We start from the raw sequence: 20,678 nt of genomic DNA, 5'->3' as shown, positions 1-20,678 counted from the left end.
CACACGATATTATGGTTATGGTACTGACAGGGACGCTACAGTTTTGCATTATGTGATTCTGGCACCGGAGGAGCTGCATCGTGCAATGATAACGATGAATGATCGAGGAGGAGTTTGCATCGAATTCTGTCTACCTCTTGCGGTCTGGACTGCTCACACCACAACTATGTCTAGAGGAGATACGAAATCCGCAAATAATGTTTGTTTAGCCCTGCCTATTGGTGTGTTTACGTATCATAATTTACGTTACAACGACTTGGTCGTCAGCAAGCTTACGCGAGACACGATAAAACAATATCAACTATGTTGCTGATGGAATGATGGGTGGTAATTGGTACGACGACTACGCATGGCCATTGTTGTTGACCGTTTACATGCGTTTATTGCTTTTTCGGGGCCACTTTTTCAACTGATTTTAGCAAAGGAGTCTGTGTTGAGCCTATAGAAAAGGATCGTAATCCAGATGGACGCGTAAGGAATGGTAAAGGAAAACTTCCCCTACCCACAATTCCGCTACCCTGCCGCTGAAGTGTTCTCACCGTTGTGTTTTGTGGCTTTGCACAAAAATACACACATGATGGTAATGGGGGTTTAATGATGACATCTCTATTTCCTAGAGCGACGCGCTTTGCTTTACATGTTTCCCTTCCAAAAAACAGCTACAGCCATTGTCGAAGAATATTGAATGTTGAGTTCTAGAATTCCATGCTCTTCCGAAACCATCGTTACTCTAAAACAGAAAAGCCTAACATTCGTTTCGAAGCGATTTCCTTTCAATTGCTTTTGTTTTCCTTTCGTTCGAATGGATTTGTGTCGTAAAATACATCCTAACTTACGCAGTGTGTGTGTGTGTGCATTCTTAAAGTGTAAGAATGCCTTTTTTCAGAAATCACCACCCTTGAATCGGTTCGATCTGAGAATATGTATGACGAATCCATTTTACAAACTCCATGAGCCAACGTCCGCGTGAAAACGCTTCGTTTGTTTTGCGCTTTTACATTTCGGGCAAAATCAAGTGAAGAGGAGAAATCTTTCTCCCTTCCACCCCATTTCGGTGTGTATGTGTGTGTGTGTGTGTGTGTGAGAGAGAATGTGACGTGTAGTGATGAATGTTGCATTTGCGAATCCGTTGTCCCTCGACACCAGCCGTTTACATACATTTTAAATAATAATAGTGATAATTATTATTTAGTGTGTTATATAAAAAAGTAATAATTATTAATAGGACTATTGCAAGGTCAAAACAGATTGCACTTCGATAACCAACTCGGTGCCTTCCGTGGTTCGACCTGCGGCTTAAGCTGATGGCCACCTTTCGGTGGGTTGTTTGCTTCCTGCAAAGAGAACAAAGAACGCATGAAACGCGTCTCGCAAAAGGGGAAAACAAAGGAATGTTTCAAATCGATCGCCCCTTACCATTCGCTTTTCCATTTTACACTTAATATCCCGGGCAAGAGTGAAAAACGCGTCGTCCACGTTGATGCTTGCCTTCGCAGATGTTTCCATAAATTTAATACCATACTCTACAGCTAGCTGTTCACCACGGACTCGGGTAACCTGAAGGGCAAAGGAAGGGAGAGGTAGCGTGTTAATTTCGGTGCTTTTCCATCCCGACCGCCTTTTTCCATCTCCGTGTTCGCGTATACCTGTCTTTTTTCATTAAGCTCACACTTATTGCCGAGCAGCATCTTTTCCACGTCGGCTGCCGCATTTTCTTCGATGTTTCTAATCCAGTTTTTAATGTTCTCGAACGATTTCTCCTGTGTGATGTCGTATACCAGCATGATGCCCATGGCTCCCCGGTAATAGGCGGTCGTGATTGTACGGAATCGTTCCTGTCCCGCTGTGTCCCTGCAAAGGTAGGAAAGATGTGATACCATGCCATGAAGTCACGGGAGCAGGTTCGCTGGTAAAGGGTAAAGTTACCATATTTGCAGTTTTATCTTTTTCCCATCCAGATCGATTGTTCGGATTTTGAAATCGATACCTGCAAGAAAAAAAAACATAGAAAACCAAATATTAAGATTATTTTTACTCGGTACATGAGCTACATTCCAATCCAGCGGCTGTTCTTGATCCTGATGCACCATGCATTTGGGTAACATAAACAAGTAGCGCTATCCACCTAAGATGAAAGAGTATCATAGCATTGGCATAGATTCCTTCGAACGAAGGTGAAGCAGAATATGTCCGATTTGTTTTGAAAACGATTAAATTCAGACGGTCAAACTTTGGTTCGACGATTACCAGCGCTCCACACAACACATGGTTACTATGGAGATGATTTCACGTGTTAACTCGATTAACCATCAGACCAACGATGAGACTAAGCAGCAGGCAGCAGGCACTTGCTTGCCAAACCTTCGACCGGCGTTTGTCGTTGTATCTGTCAGTACACAGCAGTAAGCAAGAGTTGGCAAAGGAAAGGACGGTCCGAGCAGGAAGGGTACCGGGATGTTTAGAGGGACCCGACCAGAGCACAAGAACATGTTGCCTGTGTGGCGCAGCAGTATGCTCATGCAAAGATATTTTTATCTTATTGTCATTCTATTTGCATTTTCTTCCTCCAATTCTGTCGCGCATCCCTGACTGAGCGTGTGCTGCAAACAAAAAAAGGCAAGCATTTCTAGCTGGTCGCCATAACTAGACAGGGCATCATACATACAATTTGCCATATTTTACGTTTCCGTATCTGATCCGCCGCCGCGCAACCGGTTGCGCGGTTGCGGTAATTCCAAATGTATCCAAACCAATCGACTGCGACGGATCGGAATGAATTAAGACGAAAGCTGCACCCTGGCAGAAAATGGATGGGCGTGTGAAGAGGGGTGAAGAGGAGGTACTCGTGTGTTTTATTTGAGCTGTATAAATAACGCTCTCTTTTGGGGGGGCTGTTGTATCTCGTTGGAAAAACAGTTTCATTGTTTTCTGGCAGCTATGCCGTTGCCTGCATCAGCAAATCCATGTTTCGCCTGCCTTTATCAATTACAGTTGCGGCAACAATTGTGGACACGTTTTGATAACCTCTCTGCTGCTCCGTATCATCCGTATCGGTTCGAATAGTACGAACAGAAATTATTAGTAAATACAAATACAGCTCCCGCCAATGGACGTCGAACGATGACGGACCGCTGCTGTTCGCAGAACTGGGTTAGTATCAGCAGGAATCGATATTAGATAAGCACACAGGCGCAACCAGTCGCGTGCTTATCTAAATTAGCTGAACAGTTCATTCTACAGTGTTCGTTCTGGGTGGTGGCAGAGGAGCATGTGGTGCAAAATGTACAACGCCGAATAGACGAACAGCAGAAAAAAAGGAAAACAAACAAAACTTCTTATCGGACTTTCTGTGGAATAGATGATGGTTGGGGGGTCTTGTCTGAGCCCGTATAGCTTTGGAATGCTCCTCCTTACAAGCGATCTATCAACGCACGCACACATACACACATAAACGCACCAGCTGAAAATAAAAGCATATCCGTTTGACCGGAAAGGCCTCGCCCACTAGAGAGGAGGAAGCGAACCGGGGCTATGATGGATCTTAGCCGGGGACCAGCGGCCTTTGCTTGTACTTTCCATTTAGCTTCCATTTAGCTTGTGCTCCAGATCGTCCGAGAAGGAAGTGAGTGGGTGGATGATTGGGTGGGTGGTGAGCGGAGCCGCAGTAAGGAGGCTTCATCGCCTTGTCACGACGACAGGTGTCGTCGTCGTCGTCGTCGTCATGGTATTACTCATTGTAAGACCAGTTTCTTTATGTGTGTAGTCGCCTTATTAAATCTCGCCTGCTTGCTGCCCGTGTCGAGGGCGCTCCGCACAAGGTCGCCATCATCGTGTTTATTACTCACCGATTGTACTGATGAATGTGGTATTGAAGGCATCCTCCGAAAAGCGGAACAGTATGCAGGTTTTGCCGACGCCGGAATCGCCGATCAGTAAAAGTTTGAACAGATAGTCGTACGTTTTCGCCATCTCTGCTGCTGCTGTTGCTTCGTTGGACTTTGGGCACTGAATTTGCTGCTGCTGCTGTGGGGAGTCCGGGTCGTCGACACTACACGGTTGCTTTGTGATCTGTCAGGGCGAGGTGCAAACGGGAGAGAGAAAAAAACACTCCGTTCGCGGCGAGGTCCTCACAAAGCGTACAATTCACACCCGGCAGTGCACGATTTCCAAATCCGACACTTTCACACGAGCCCTAGAATCAATTCGCATGCAGCTGGGTTCGCGGTCGCCGCGGTTGAAGAACTGGCTCGAAGCACGGAGCAATCGAGTCAAGGCGAAAGGCGAGAACGGATCTGAAGGTGGCGGTAACACGGCGGTGGTGGTGCTCCTTGCTTCGATTCGCGTATGCGATATGATGAGTCCGATGACGATGAAAACTTGCTAATAGCAAGCGAACAACGCGGCAGAGGATAACACACCAACACACGGGTGCTGGCAAAGTTTCGACAGGCTGTGCGAGCCTACGCACCGTTCCGGAGTTGGTAATAAAGCCGACGAAAGATGAAATTATTAAAAAAAAACTTTCCTTTTGCCACACCGTTCTGTGGAGGTTTTTTCTACTGTCTAGCGTAACAACGTAAAACGAAAACGGGAAAATGGGAAAATGGACTTGAACGTCGCTTTTTGTTTCAATCACGCACGCAGCAAACGTCAAACTGGCACGTCAAAGCTCCCCCGATTGGCACGAAGTGCTGCGTTTTGGTCATCGGGGAACGGAGAGTCGATGTTTTTACACCAAATATTGTCACGATTGCAGCGCAAATTGTGGAACGATTTTTTCAGGGGCTTATAAAATGGGTTGGTTTATGTTTGCACGCCGCTTAGCATAGGAAAATCTGCAATTGAAGCAAAGTGAGCAACTGGAGCATTTTGACAGATAACAGGTGGAAGTTGCTCAATCAACCGCAGGCTGTCAACGCACTAGTGGCTCAGTGTGTAGTGATGGGCCTGTTTGGTCACAACAAAAAGTAAGGAATAAGCGTATAAAAACAAGATAAAGTGCAGAGATTCGATTTGGATATGTTTTTCAATTCAGTCGCAAGTGAAAAGAAACTGAAAACCAGTAAAATAAACAGAGAAATAAGAGCGTATAAAATAAACATGAGCAATTTTGTCCCCTTGCTCCATTCGCATAAGCCCACTGTACCGAGCGGTTTGACGTTTGGAGCGAATAGATTCCAAGAAGAGACCTTTAAACAATTCCATTGCGGAAAACGGAGGAATTCGCTAGTGTGTGTCCCGCTGGAATACGGTTTAGAAGGGAACGGTGTCAGGTGTTTTAGATTAATCACCGCGTAGCTAAATCAATCGTCGCTATTGTGCGCTTTGCGGTCGTGTGGCTACAGTAGTTTAACTAGCCACACACAGCAGACGACGAGTTGCAGTGTTTTTATGTTCCCTAGCGCGCGTGTGTGTATGTGTGTTTTTATGTGCAATCAGCGTTTGATTTTTATGTGTGGTGCGACGTATCCACGACGGTCAGCAGCAGCTAGTGTACAAAACAAGGGCCTCGAATTGCGTTGTACTACCACCACTATCGCCGCGCACGCAGACGGGGTGAATTTTTCGCGGCCTGCCGATCTGTGAGCGATGGGGTTTTCCTGTTGAGTCGCAAGGAAGCGAAAGGGGGCAGCAGCAGAAAGGGCTAAGAGTGAACCGCAAAGGCTGATTACACGGTGGTGCGACCCCAGAAGGTGGTCCAAGTTAAAGAAAGTGTGACGCAATGAAAAAATTGCTTGTGCTGATTACTGCTTCTGCTGCTGCTGCTGCTGCTTAACCCGCTATCTTCAGCGCATGTTGTCCGAAAGCATGTTACAACGGGGAAAGCGAAAAGTATAGGCGCGGTGGTAAACAAGTAAACATAGGGGCACACCTCCCACCCGTTCTCAAGCCGCCGCCGCGTTTGTGTGATTGTGTGTATGTGTGTAAGGTGTAGTGTGCTGTGTTTTTGTTAAAAAGGATCAAATTTGCGACTGTGTGAGCGTGCGCTTGTCCAATAGAAGAGCGAAAGAAAAACAGGGTTTTACGATCCCGAAGGCAAGCGAGTGGCCCAGCTCCGTGCAGTAGGGAGAAGGGAGCCCGACAAGTGAGCCATGTAAAGTGACATGAAAGAGCTAGCAGGCCTGCGAAACACTGGATAACTGCGTAGTGCTACTGCAGCGAAGCAGGAGCCGAACGAGACAGGCGGGGCTGACAGCGAGGTTCAGGGTTCAGGCATCTCCCGATCAACGCAATTTTCACACAGAAAGCAATCATGGGAGCCAAGGATTCGAAACCGTCCTGCATCAGCTACGAGGAAGCCGTCAAACGAGGTAAGTAGGCAGTGGTGGTGGAACAGCTTCATCGTGTGGCCCCCTTCCTTCGAGTGGGTCAAAACGTGATGCACACCTGCAGCCAGTCCATGCATCCGGCGGCATCGGGGGACCGCCACTCGATGAATCCACATGCACACACATCGACACGACGGGCAAAGGGAGAACACCACCACTACCACCACCTGCACGCCACCCGTCGCCATCGTCTGGGCCGCGAATGAGAAAGCTAATTAGCAAACATCACGTCAGCGATAGAGCTGTAACGTTAGCAATGTAATGTGCCCACTTTTTGCCGTGCTTTGCTGCGCCCGTCCGTCCATCGCTGAAAGACACAGAATTTATTACGCCTGCTTACTCTTGTGTCGTTCTAGAACTGTCGCATGTAACCGAGTTTGGCCAGTAGGCTGCGGCTGCTGCTGTTATGATGTTCGCAGCTCGCAACCTCGCAATTGCCGCGAATTACGTCCAAATTACGGGCACGGCAGACACCACCGGCAGAACAACCACCACCACCGCGACACACGACAAAGGAATTTATTGATTTTCACGTTATGCTGCAGTTCCGTTTCGCTATTTGTTTGTTCCCTTGCTGCGTTGCTGCAAAAAATAAACCCCCTCCCGACAACCGCCACCGTCGAGTAGTGGAAATTTCTACTCGTCATGGAGCGGTGCTTTCGCTGGATCAGACGGTCGGCCCTCGGCCCTCTACCCCCGTTACCGCTATGTAACACACATACGGTGCGTTGTATCTAGTGAGCTGAGCAGACGCCTTTCTTTGTCCCAGCTCCTTGGGTGTGGCGCAGGAAGCGGGGACAGGCGGGCGGGCGGTCGCAGGACATGCTGCAGTAAAGCTTTATTTGTTTAAAATATTCAAATCAAACAAAACCGCTACCGGCCGCTTTTACGCAAACGCCCCACGGGAGGAGTACGACACATTCCTTGCCGCTTGTGTCCGGCAAAGATTAGATTAGACAAGCCAGCCTGTCACTTGGTGGAGCGAGCCTTTTCGATGCAAAAAATAAGCAACTTCTGTCGTGTGTATGGTTTTTACTAGAATGACAATTATTTTAGTGCTTTTTACATTCTTCAAAAATGGTTGGTCTTTTTCTGGTCGCTGATGGAAGTTGACCCTCTTTTTTGTAACCGCTCCCTCCAAGGCGGGAAGAAAAAGGGATGGAACGGCATCAATCACTCAACCCACTGTCCGTCCCGTTGCCCCGTTGTCCCCAAATGCGTATTTCGGTGGAATGAATAACGATTAGCTAATGCTTTCGTCATTAGATCACACCAGGCGGCCGGCTGATTAGACGACGATGGCCAATCGACATGCCGTAAGGGTGTAATTTTTGGGAAGAGGGGAGGACCGCCAGCCATCCGTGTGCCACAACGGCGGCAGAACGCGTCGGGCCACACTGTGTTTACTTTGTCCGTTTGTGTTCGCTTCGTGGTGCAGCAGTTGTCCCTGCTGATAGCGTTTTATCGCTGCTGCCTGCCGTTGGTCGTTGAGATGATGATGTTTTGCTAATTTTCTGAGCTTTCGCACTGGTGTGTGCGTGTGTGTGTGTTTTTTGTTTTTTTTTTTTTGTATTCGTCGCAAGTACCTTCAAATTGGCTAATGAGGAGGGTAAAAAGCATTATACACAAATTGAATCGAGGCATGAACGAGTGTAGGATTGTAGTAATGACCCGCCGTAAGAGCCGCGCGCATCTGGTGGCAAAACCACGCTTCGGATTGAAAACTGTCGCAATGGAAGATTGATTTGCCCGAGGAGTAGTGGAGATAAAATTTAGAAAAAAGAGCTTCCTCTCGTTTGCTTTAATTACGTATTGAATGTAGGCCCATTTGAATTCTTCCGAACGATTGTAACCTCGACACAGAATGAAGGGTTTTTTTTGGCAGATTTTCCACAAAAAAAACCCAATACCATCCACGTTCTTGCCCGCCAATATGGGTGTGCGCAAAGGCGTGCCCGCAAAACGACACAAATTATCATACGTCCGTCGATGTGTCTGTGTTTGTTTAGCAGATTTCACCAGATGGTGACAATTCGACTTTAATCAAAAGCCAAATATTTACTCCGCGTTGTTCCGCGAGGGCTAAAACTGAGGAGATCTGTGGCCGCGCTTCTGTTGTCTGTTGGCTAGATGGACGAGTAACCAAAATGTGATACAGGCCCCCACAGCATGGTCCACAGCAGGTCCACACAGAGCAGTAAGTGAATGAACCGCTGGGCGGCCGTCTCTCGGAACCGCCATGGAACGGTTTGCGGATGTCGCTAATGACTAGCACGTCACTTCGTGTGGCGCTTTTGCTTGTTGGTCGGTGTGTGTGTGTGTTGGTATGTTGCTTGTACGGGAAACATAATATAAACCCATTTTTGGCGTGTGTATAAAATGTAACAAATAAATAAAAGCGTTCCGGCGTTTGCGCAAGTGGTGTTGCTGCTTTGCGCGAGCGATTACTAACAAGTTGTGAGGGAATGCAAATGGTTTGTGGAATTTTTGGCAAGTGTCTTAATGTAATCTACTGCAATAATTCGTACGCGTTTGCGCCGACCCTTTCCCGTGCGGTTTGTACGAACATTGCGCAAAACTATTTGCAGCTTTTGAGTGCAACAAATTATACGCAGTACGCGCCAGGGGAGTTCTTTCGCTATCGATAGATTGTTGGGTCGATGTTACCCCGCACCTGACTAACCGTAAGCCCCCCGCAGCCAGCAGGTGCTCAGGAAGATGCTTATAACGCTCTAATATCGTAGCCATACAAACTGCATAGAGCTACATTGCACACCGCTGGCTGTTTGCTATTTGTTGATTATTCCGGTACTCCGGTTGATTTGTGCTCTTTCCCTCTCTCACTCTCGCTCTCTCTCTCTCTTTCCCTCCGCGATCGGATGTAAAGACTGGTTGACATTGAAACACGAGGAGTAAAGGAATGGCCTGCTTCGCACATGGTGGTGGATGCTGTTCGTTCGGAAAGGGGGGGGGGGAGGGAAGTGCATGCACGCGGTCAATGTAATAGAGTGGAACCAGTGAGCTAAGCCCGGGCTTTTTCCCTGCACTTGTAAATACCTTCGTGTGAACGGAAATGCGCTCAACGGAATAAGGAATGTGTGTGTGTGTGTCTGCGGTACTCCAGCACAAACATGCAACTTGCCCGTTAGTCGTTTCAACGGGGAGCACACCAGCGGGACCCTTTATACAACGGAAACAGTTGTTAACTCTTGATGCACCGTTTCAAGTCTTTTGATAAAAGATGAAACGAAATTGTATACGGAATGGCTGAGGGAGTTATCTAGCAAACAATCCCGAGAGTGTCTTTTTTTCCTAGCAAATCTCCAAGCTACTACTCGACTCAATTGTACTCAATTGCTATGGCGTTCGAAGGGTTAATCGTTTTTATCTGGCCCGAAGGGTTCTATCGCAATAGTGTGAGGTGTGTGTAGCGGATTAAAAACCTCTTGGTTGGTGGTCGTTTTTTTTTAGCAGAAGGTGCTACCATGCAGTAAACTACTCATAGTAGGCTGGAACGTGTTGGGGCTGTAAAGGCAGCCATATCAACCAGCAACCGTTCGTACCTTGTTCTAGGTGGCAATGGTGGCTGGGTGTGTCTGAGGCCGCCTGCTAATAAATGAGTGCGAGATATAAAGCCATCGAGAGTGAAGTGTTGTGTCTGACAGGCCTCGTAGAATAGTGTGAAGCAGTTCCATTGACACGATATTTTTGGTATAAAAGAGGGACGAATATCTCCTCGACTGTATTTCAACTAATCTTCACTGCTTTCTCTCTTTTAGTGACCGACTCGGAGCTGCGACGAATCAAGGATGCGTTCAAACGGTCCGCTGGCACCGCCGGATCCGTGCTCAGCAAATGTGCCTTCACGCAGGATGTGCTCGGCGACGGCGTTCCCTCGGTGGTTGCCGATTGGCTGTACACGGCTTGCGGCGGTACGGCCAAAGGTATCGCCTTCAAGGAGCTGCTGTGTGGCCTCGTGCTCCTCACGAAAGGAACGCAGGATGAGAAAATTAAGTAAGTGTATGTGTGGATAGAGCGAAACGAGGTGTCGAAGTCAAGGCCGAAGCTTTCTTATCGTTAGACACTTCCACCACCGTGTCCGTCCGTTCTCTGTGGTTTTGTCTACTCCTTCCAGAAGTGTATGTTTACTTCTACGATTCTACGATACATTATTCCCCATCGTTCGCACGGGCCGCTTAGCCGAAGTTGTTGTTGACGTTTATTTATATTGTCTTGTTATCGACGGCGGGTGCGATATCGCTTCGCGCTTTGTATCATCATTGTTTAACGACAGGTCGGTCGATATCAGCGCGTTTGCGTTCGTTATCGGCGATAAAGATACGCAACAGTGCGATCGGTTCGATTGGTCGCATTCGCCTCCGATGAAAAGCGGGGCGATAGTACCCCGGAGGGATAGAACCTTTATCCCTGAAGGCTTACGAACGATGATGGAGCGACTACTTGTCACAGTTACTTGCGGGTTTCCGTTTTATCTGTTGGCCTTTTTGTTGTTATCGTCAAATGATGCACCGCTGCGGTTTGCTTGTTTTGATTCCAACGCATTTGCCGCATCGAAGTCCCACTTCCTCTGTTCGATTCTTGTTTCACCGTTCGTTCTGACGTTGACGGTGGTTTAGAAGCCGCTGCGGTATTGCTATCTATGCTTTGCCGTGCTGTCGTTTAGCAGGCATACTGGTTCGGACGAACACGCGCTGAAGGAAGACGCGTTGCCGGAAACGCTAATTGAACACCATTTGGGGGAAATTGCAGAAATCTGCTAAACGAAGAAGCCACGTTACAAGGGTAGGCAATTATTCAATTAGAATGCAAGGCCATACCTGCAGAGTTGTGGCGTATGGTTTCGACCGACGCTGTCTAAGTCAGGGCCGTTGACCTTTGGTCGGAATGGTCGGTGGATAGTTACTTTTTGTTGCCATTTACGAACAAATTTGCTGATTGATGTAGGTTTTAGGGCGTACTGTGGATTAATAAGCAAACACTATGACAAAATCGAAGACTGGTTACATTTTGCTAATGATGTTGTTTGCACATGTTGTTTTAGATTTCTCTGGACACTGTACTGCAACGAGTCGGGCACGCATATACTGAAACAGGAATTCCAAAAAGCCATGCAAATAGAAACGACCTACCAAAGCAATGCCACCAACAGCCCCAACAACAGCACCACCAACTGTAGCAATAATAACAATAACAATCAAACGGTCGCGAATAGAAACAATCACCAGCAGCAGCTGCAATGGAGCCGATATCAGGTGTCACTGTTCGGCCAGAACGATCGCGTCTCGTTCGAGCAGTTCAAATCGTGGATACAGATGCACCGCGGCGCAACGGCCCTGTCCAAATGGTTGCTGCAGGATGCGTGCGTCAATCTCAGCTCGGAGCTGGAAACGCCCACTTTCTACCAGAGCTTGGCCGGCGTGACGCACCTGGAGGAGCAGGACATTGGCGACCTGGAGAAGGTGTTTTGGCTGCTGAAGGGAGCCGCTGTCACTGGACAGCTGGATCTGGAATCGCTGGGCCCGCTGGTCAGCCCTCCCGTCCCGAGAGCCGCCCTCGGGGGTGTATTTCTGGCGTTTGACGAGAACCACGACGGGCACATCGATTTCAAGGAGCTGTGCTGTGGCGTGAGTGCCGCCTGCCGCGGGCCCAGTGTGGAGCGTAGCAAGTTTTGCTTTAAAGTATTCGACATCGATCGGGACGGTGTGTTGAGCTTTGTGGAAATCAGGCAGATGGTGGACATACTGCTATCGGTGGCACGGGAGTCAAACGCTGCCATTTACCGGAATCTGACCCACGAACGGGTGCTAGCCGAGCTGTACCGGCGGGCAACGCGGGCAGATGAAGGTAAAGCCAATGGCAACGAAACCGATATCATCAGCGCATCAAACGTTCCCGAGTTTAAGTTCACCCAGGAAGACTTTCTGATATGGAGCATCGAGAGCAGCTCGAATCTGGTCCAACCGTTTCTAGATCTGCTGTTCGAAGTGTGCCACATCGTATTAGGATTGCGTCCCCAGTGCCGCCATCTGGAAGGCGACATAGTTCGGGGATGGTTGTCGCGAGAGGTCCGTCGGGGCTACAAGGTGGGACAGTTTTGGTATTTAATATCGTCCGACTGGTGGCAGCACTGGTCGCAATATACGCACCTGTCCTCGCCCAGCTCGTCCTGTGTACACTGCAAGACAACGGGCACAAGCTATGCGAACAATCGCGCCATTGCCGGCGCTGGCGGAGTGCCTTCGCTGATGCCAAACGGCGGAACGAGCAACGGAGGAGCGGTGGATGAGGCAATGATCTGTGATGAAAGCTTTACGTCCAATTCGACCGAGAGTATGGGCGATTTGCTGGGGACGGGAGATTCATCTAGTCTGGGCTCGGGAAGCAGCGGAATTTCGTACGGTCGGCATGCAGGTAGCGCGCCCGGAACGATCGACAACAGTTGTCTGATAGCGCCGAACATTTACAAGCAGATTCCGACCCTGACCGGCGAAGGGGGTCGCTTGAAGCGCGATCTTACGCTGGTGCAGCATCGAGACTTTGAGCTAGTGCCGGACTCGCTCTGGAAAGCGCTAGCTCAATGGTATGGCGGGCCGCTGCCCTTGCCAAGACAGGTCATTCAGCCCCACAGCAATGCGGGGGACGTGGAGCTGGAGCTCTATCCGCTGAATTTGAGAATACTGCGCCACCAGAGCCAACCGCCACCGCACCAGCAACAGCACGGCCAAATGGGAGGTAACAGCGCGTGGGCCAGCATGTCCGGTGGGTACGGTGCACTAACGACCGGAAGCTATCCGACCACGGTTTCCTCGGTACCGCCGGTTTTGCATCCGCCGAAGAAGTATCTCGCTTACACGGCTGCGTTCAGCCGGTTGGCTACCGTGAAGCAAGTGGCCGAGTTCCTATGCCAAAGATTGAAGCTAAAACCGGAGGACATTCGGCTCTGGCACCTGGTACCGACGCCGACGGGTATCAGCGAGTTCCCGTACCTACTGGAGGAAGATCACTTGACGCTGCACGAACTGTCGATCGGCGACAACGATCAAGTGCTGCTGGAGATCCGCAACAAGGATCTGACCTGGCCGGAAGAGCTCGGATCGTTGGCTCTTTCGCAGGGCTCGGGCAGCACTAGCATGGATCGGCGCGGGACAGTTGCCTCGATCCAGTCGCAGCATCCGCCGGGCGCAACGGGACTGCACAACCTGGGCAATACATGCTTCATGAATGCGGCGCTGCAGGTCCTGTTCAATACGCAGCCCCTGACGCAGTACTTCATACAGAAGAAGCACCTGTACGAGCTGAACACGTCGAACAAGATGGGCACGAAAGGGCAGCTGGTGCTGCGGTACGCTGAACTGTTGCGCGACGTTTGGACGGCCTCGACCCGCTCTATCGCTCCGCTGAAGTTGCGCTTTTGCGTCACGAAGCATGCGCCTCAGTTTTCCGGCGGAGGGCAACACGATTCGCAGGAGCTGCTCGATTGGCTGCTAGACTCGCTGCACGAGGACTTGAACCGGGTGATGGAGAAACCGTACACGGAGCTGAAAGACTCGGACGGCCGGTCGGACGTGATCGTGGCAACGGAAGCCTGGAGTCAGCATCATGCTCGCAACCAGAGCATCATCGTGGATTTGTTTTACGGGCAGTTAAAGTCGAAGGTAACATGCCAGGGCTGTGGACGTGATTCGGTGCGTTTCGATCCGTTCAGCTTGCTGAGCCTACCGCTGCCGGTGGAAAACTACACCTACTGTGAGGTGCTCGGTGAGTACAAATTCGCCGTAGTGATCAGCAGCATTATTGATTTAATATTTCGTTTCGTTATCCTACAGTGATGCTGCTGGATGGTTCGGTACCGGTCAAGTATGGTCTGCGATTGAACTCGGAAATGAAATACTGGGATCTGAAGAAACATCTGAGCGAGCTGTGCGGGCTCGAACCGGATCAGATGCTGATCTGTGAGTTGTCCAACTCCCAAATACGGCTCGTACTACCAAACGAGCATCGCATTAAGCCGAGTACCGCGTGTGAGCTGTATGCGTACGAGCTACCAAAGGTCGACAGTGTGCTCCGGTCCCGTGCCGGCTCCGAGCTTGGCATAAATATCGAGAAAGGGCTGAAGGACATACAGCGGAATCAAGGTACGTTCACGGCACTTGTTGGTATGTTAGGCCACGGGTTATATGAAACAATTGGACTTTGAATCATACGCATCTAGTGGATCTATTCGCTGCTGTTTGTACATGTCATTATTGTTTCATATTTGTTTGTACCGTTTTCTCGGGGCTTTAGGACGGAATGGATGGGAAAAGCGATTGTTTGTTTTTGTGCGTTTCGATCATAGCGATATGATCTAAGATGCTCTCAATGCTGATTTTAATTGTGTTGTTTTTCTTTTTCGTTTTTTGTTTCGCATGTTTTTTAAAACTTATTTTCTGATTCATTTTCCTGTTCTCTCTTGCGTACATTTTTATAACAATCCTTTTTTATACGCGTCTCATTCATGTGGCATGCACATTTCTCATAACCAAAACCACCGTTTGCTTCCTTCATATATGTGTGTTTTTCTCACTTTTCATCTTTCTTCCTGAACTGAATCCGTCCCAACACACATCATTGCCATCATTTGTGCCCGTGGTTCTCATCAATTCGTGCATCATAACCACCACCATCACCACCACCAACTTCCTTCCTTCTTCACACAAACCGTTCGTTCCGAAAATCTGTACCGTACTGCAATCCAGCTCTTCTACTACCATCATTAGACCCGCACCAGCTCACGACCAGCTCGATCAACACGACGATCTCGTCCACATCGTCGTCCGCGTCCTCCTCCTCCTCGACGGCCACGGCAGACGATACGGCGGCCATAACTGGGCGCAAGCCGGGCGGCTCCTCCACAGGTCGTACCGGTGATGATGGTGGAGCCACACTGCTAACGAACGGCATTCTCTACAATGGTGGTGAAGGCGTGGGAGGAGGAGCAGGAGGTGGAGGAGGAGGAGGTGCCGGTGGCGGCAGCGGAACGACGATGGCTAACCGTAGGACCTCGGCCACGTCGAAGGTAAGCCGGTGCTTTGGCAACACACTCTGCATGCCCCCGAATATGTTGTGCTTCAAGGTATGGTTGTGTATATAAGTTTTTTTCTTTACTCAATATTTTGTGTTATCGTATACGTTACGTACTTAGCTAGCGAAGAGCAGTTCTTTACTTTCAAAACAAAAAAAAGTTTCAGTTGAGTTGAAAGGTACTCCCGCGATACCCTGATGGTATGTAACTCAATTGAAAAAAAAAACAAAAACTAAACCAGAATACTTGCTAAAGATGAATTCGGCAGGCCCGGTGAATGAATTTCCAGAAGGTGACGATGTAAATTTCATTTAAATTGTTCTTTTTCGTTTGTTATACACGTATTTTTTTCTGGCTACACGCTCCTTAATCATTGTAAATATGCAAGCAAATTTAAAAAGCACCCAAACACTCATACGATCTAGCTAAACGAAAAAGGTAGCCGTTAAATGGATAACAAAACTAACAGCTCCAATTGCTTATTGCAACTGGAAGATGTTGTATTTATTTGGTCTTGGAGTATATTTGGACCTGTAAGTAAATGGAAAACAAACAAAAAATGTAAATATATGACACATTGGTTTTGCTTCTTTTTGACTCGTACGAGAAGGTTAATATTTTTGCAATAAGTTGGTAATTGAAGTTGTGTAGTAAAGATAATTATAGCTTTTTTGGTATGATTGTTCCAGCAATTTACCAATTACTGTCGTAGACATCAGACAATTAACCCTAGTAGCATAACTGGTATTAAACCATCCTCACGCGAAAATACATTTCAGGGGGCATTTATTCTTTTTCTTATTATTAATGTAATGATTAAACCAAGCGAAAGCAGCGCTAGTTTTCACCTGTAATGTAATGTGTGCGTTATTAGTTGGCAATTGTTAGCGTAGCTAGAAGAGTAGGTGGCATTGCTGCTAGCGACAGAGAAAGAGTGATGTGTGTTGTGTAGCCTCTGTTTGTGTGTGTGTATGTGCGTGTGTATGTGATGATAAATCCCATGTTTTACAGCACATTCCGGAAATAAGCACCAGTCCGGACAGCACGTTCATTTACGGGGCCGGTCAGTACAACGAACTCACCGGGTACGGTACCAATGGGTATGGGAACGCGAACAGCGCTATCGGGAATCATCAGCACGCGTCCGCCACCCAGCAGCCATCGAAAGATCCGAACCGATCGAAGACGATATCGACCACCAATTTGTTGAACAATGCCGATAACGGTTGGAGCAACGGGAGCAGTGCAGGGGGGTATGATTCCCCGAACGCGCACCACCTACACCATCCGTACGATTGTAACGATTGCGATAACGTTTACATGGGAGAGGACATGCCCCCTTACGGTGACCAACAACAGCATGGCGATGCGATAAGTCTAAGTGCAATTAGTAAGCGACCGCACCCGCTCGGCGGTGGTACGGCAGGCGGACTGGCCGGACAGCGCAAGACCAACTATCTGATCGCGGTGCACCGCAAGCTCAGCCGGCAGGATACGTACTTCCTGTCGCATCACAAATCCAAACCCGGCCTGTTCGGCGTGCCGCTGCTGATTCCTTGCTATGACGGTGTCACCAACAAAGAGCTGTACTGCTCGGTCTGGTTGCAGGTGGCCCGTTTACTCAGCCCACTGCCTCCAACGCCGCCCGACCAATCGAACCACGCAACGGACTGGTGAGTCATTGATTTCACGTGCTTTCGAGCGATTAAGCCCGCGTACAGGCGGGGGCACAGGTCCAAAATGGGTGATAAATAATAACGATCTATTTGTCTAATCTTTTGTTCTTTCCTTTCCTTTTCGCCTCCCGCCGGCAACGCCGACAGTGATGATAGTCTAGGGTACGATTTTCCGTTCACGTTGCGAGCGGTCGGAAGCGGTGGCCGTATGTGTGCCCTCTGCCCGTGGTCACGTTTTTGCCGTGGTTGTGAGATTCCGTGTAATGATGAACCGCTGCTGCAAGGGTTGATTTGTTCGGCGCCCGGGTCAGCAAGTAAGTGGATACGATCTTCCGTGCTAGACCAAAGGGGTCATACAACAATTTAACGCCACACTGTTTTCTTCCATTGACACAGGCAATAGCTCAACACCAAATTTATCCTCCCGTGAACAAACTCCGACGCTTCGACGAAAGTTTTATGCAGCGAACTCATCCGGCAGCTCGTCTTTGGACGGAACGACCAATCACCATCAGCAGCAGCAGCCAGCATCGATGGGCTCGTTACCGGGGACGTCTTCCTCGCCGATCTCGTCATTGCAGAGCTCGATCAATGCTCGATCCATCCAAATTGCCATAGACTGGGATCCAACTGCGCTCCATTTACGGTACCAAAGTACACGCGAACGGGTAAGTGGAGGGCAGGCTGGGTGCGGCTAGTTACAACTGGAGGAGGGTGTAGCAACAATGCTAATGGTTCTTCTTTTCACACATCTCAATAAACGTGTGCTCTAGTTATGGACCGTACACGAATCGGTGGCCGTATGCCGCAAACAGCAGACGGAACCGGTGGATCTGGATCACTGCCTGCGCGCGTTTACCTCAGAGGAGAAACTCGAACAATGGTACCACTGTTCGCATTGCAAGCAAAAGAAACCGGCCACCAAAAAGCTCCAGATCTGGAAACTGCCTCCCATATTGGTAAGAAACCGCCTGCTCAAAGCAATTGTTTGTATGTGGTGTCATGACAAAAACCACTCTCCTGACTCCTCCATCATTATCCTGCAGATTGTGCACCTGAAGCGCTTCAACTACGTCAACGGCAAGTGGGTAAAGTCGCAAAAGGTAGTCAATTTCCCGTACGAAGATTTCGACCCAACGCCATACCTTGCGTCAGTGCCGCAGGAAACGATTCTTCGGCATCGTGACCTGCTCGAAGGCGTAGCGTCCGGTCCGCGTGGCGATGGACGCAATCGCGACTGTCACGAAGAGTTTGTTGAGTTTGATCGCGAAATGTCCATGATCGATGAGGCGAGTGATGAGATTTCGCTGTCCTCGCTGCGGATCAATGGCGTCAAGGGGAGCAGCGACGGTGGGGATAGCGACGATTGTGGTAATAACAATAATCGGCAATCGGATCAGTCGGCGGATGAGGAACAGAGGAGCAGTATTATAATACCGGCCATTGCCGGTTCCAATCATGTGGCTAGTGCGCGTTACCTGCACGAGAGCGACTTGATGGCTGGCGGAGGCAGTAGTTCTTATGCCGGCGGTAGCGATAGTCCGGCAGCCTCGACGTCCACTGTTCGAATAAAGTCGGCCAGCTCGGTTCGGAGCAGCGATTCCACGCGACGACAGCGGTTAGTGTCGACGAGCCTGACGAAGACTCCGGTCATCGACGGAGAGTTTACAGATTTCCACAAACACCACCTGAAGCCGGAGTGTGATCCGTTCGAGTTGAAGTATCAGCTGTATGCCGCAGTGGTAAGTGTGCGCAGTGCTTTTCGCGGCTAGTTTGCTCCATTGGGCGGAGTGGAGTGGATAGTGTATTGAATTGTCTTCTTCCATCACTTTGCTTTAGTGTCACTCTGGAATGCTTAACGGGGGACATTACATCTCGTATGCGGCCAATCCGAACGGGTCGTGGTACTGCTACAATGATAGCTCCTGTCGGGAGATACCAACGCGGCCAAAGATCGATCCTAGCACGGCCTACCTGCTGTTTTACGAGCGGCGCGATCTCGACTACGGGCCGTACCTACCAAAGGTAGATGGAAGGCAACTGCCAAGCGAAGGCCTGCTCGACATCGATGACAGTGATAATGATTTGAAAAAGATGTGCTCGTTAATGTAAGACCGGACGATTGTTGCTAGCTGGGAAAGGTGCGATCACAGTGCAACGCATCGGTCGATCGGATCGGATCGGACGTAAGCATACAACAGCAAGGTAGCTAATCGAAACGAAAGTAATTTAAATGTACGCCATTTCTTTCATAATCAGAAAAGCAACTAGTTCCGGATATGTAGTCTAGCTTAAATTGATCAAATCAAAGTATAATCAAAGCGAGTTTTCACGTCTTATATGCAATCGAACATGGGATTGTTTATTGCAATCCACATCTTACAATGTGCAATCCACATTCTTGGAGAGAACGGCAGGTAGAATCGATAGGACGGTACGGCGGCACGGTGAAATGTGAAACGGGTTGGGCAAAGGGTTCGGTGTGATGTGCGATACGCAGAGAGGAGGGATGCATCGTATTTTAGTTTTTACGCGTTGCTTTTGCAAAAATTCGCTAGGCTTTACATTTTTCTACGAAAAATATAGCGAGATAAGCATACACAGATAGCGCAGAGCAGCCTGCTTTGAGTTGGCCGATATGATATGAACGCGTGTTGCAACACTTTGAATGCGCTGTGATGTACTATTTGCAGAGAGTGGAGGCGACAGGGAACATTCCATAAGCGTGCAGACTACGGTGAAGGATGTCAGTAGGCTGTGTAGAATTAGCGCCGCTGGGAATGTGAGAGATGCTGTTGTGCGTTTATTGTGCTTAGAGTGGGTTTGATTTGCGAGCGACCTAGCGAAGTTATATTCAGGAATTTACTAATGGAATATCGATATTGTAAGCAATAGATATTATTGAGGGATCGGGGCGGTCATCGAAATTAGCGGCTGGCCAATCAGCCAGCCTGCCAGCTAGCCAGCTGGGTCTAGCTTCATCGTCTGAGATCTGTTCTCGCTTGTATGTAGCGCTTCACAGCTACGAAACCAGCACACCACCACCACTTTACGGTATTTGTGCAAATTTTGCTAACGTTATGATGGTTTTGTTTTCCCTGTTTTTTTTTTAACAACTGTTGAGTTGATCGTGCACGTTCATTGTTGAAAGTCATTATGCCAAGATATTGTAATGAGAAAAGAGGAAACACTCACATACGTGGTCGCACTACTGGCCGGTTCCTTGTTAAACTGTAATACGAAAGCTGTGTTGCGTGAGCCTAATTAGTTTTTCTTCTACTTTGTGTAATATCTCGTTACGTTTCATGTGTCATGCTTTTTTTAAAATGATTTTTATTAATCTGTATATTCGTTAAAAGCGTTGCGCGACCTCCACATGAGTGAATGGGATGATTTTCGCTCAGCATCCGATACCGGCTCGTTCGATTGTGTAGAAGAAGGGGAGCGGCGACCACGCTATTACTGTTGGTTTAGGTTGATCCATCTGTTTACTTGTTATTTTTTGTACATGTATAAGCTTTTAGTTCGGTAGTTGTTTAAAATAAAGAAGTAAACCCGAATCTACACGTACGCTAAGAAAATATGTTC

At 48.7% G+C, this 20,678-nt stretch overlaps 2 protein-coding genes across 4 annotated transcripts; one reads left to right on the top strand and one right to left on the bottom strand.

Annotated features, from left to right (window-relative positions):
• Window positions 1-581: 581 nt before the first annotated feature.
• Window positions 582-4,802, bottom strand: LOC120896116 (ras-related protein Rab-8A). Its single transcript, XM_040299991.1, has 5 exons — window positions 3,846-4,802; window positions 1,927-1,987; window positions 1,647-1,851; window positions 1,417-1,557; window positions 582-1,334 (listed from the first exon to the last, which is right to left on the bottom strand). Exons 1-5 carry the CDS (start codon window positions 3,967-3,969, stop codon window positions 1,239-1,241), a joined length of 627 nt encoding a protein of 208 aa, XP_040155925.1. The 5' UTR covers window positions 3,970-4,802; the 3' UTR covers window positions 582-1,238.
• A 358-nt stretch (window positions 4,803-5,160) lies between these two features.
• On the top strand, window positions 5,161-20,654 carry LOC120896110 (ubiquitin carboxyl-terminal hydrolase 32). 3 transcript variants are annotated; one of them, XM_040299971.1, is made up of 11 exons: window positions 5,161-6,311; window positions 10,109-10,343; window positions 11,392-14,108; window positions 14,177-14,485; window positions 15,110-15,465; window positions 16,426-17,087; window positions 17,238-17,404; window positions 17,487-17,758; window positions 17,864-18,049; window positions 18,137-18,832; window positions 18,930-20,654. In XM_040299971.1, exons 1-11 carry the CDS (start codon window positions 6,254-6,256, stop codon window positions 19,200-19,202), a joined length of 5,931 nt encoding a protein of 1,976 aa, XP_040155905.1. In that variant the 5' UTR covers window positions 5,161-6,253; the 3' UTR covers window positions 19,203-20,654. The 3 variants fall into 3 exon arrangements, with proteins under 3 accessions (XP_040155905.1, XP_040155906.1, XP_040155904.1); XM_040299972.1 differs by having other exon boundaries at window positions 15,089-15,408; XM_040299970.1 differs by having other exon boundaries at window positions 15,089-15,465.
• Window positions 20,655-20,678: the final 24 nt, after the last annotated feature.

The sequence above is a fragment of the Anopheles arabiensis genome, chromosome 2, assembly GCF_016920715.1.
Source record: "Anopheles arabiensis isolate DONGOLA chromosome 2, AaraD3, whole genome shotgun sequence".
Taxonomy (NCBI): domain Eukaryota; kingdom Metazoa; phylum Arthropoda; class Insecta; order Diptera; family Culicidae; genus Anopheles; species Anopheles arabiensis.
The sequence above is the reverse complement of the archived record's forward strand: the minus strand, read 5'-3'. Positions and strand labels throughout refer to the sequence as shown.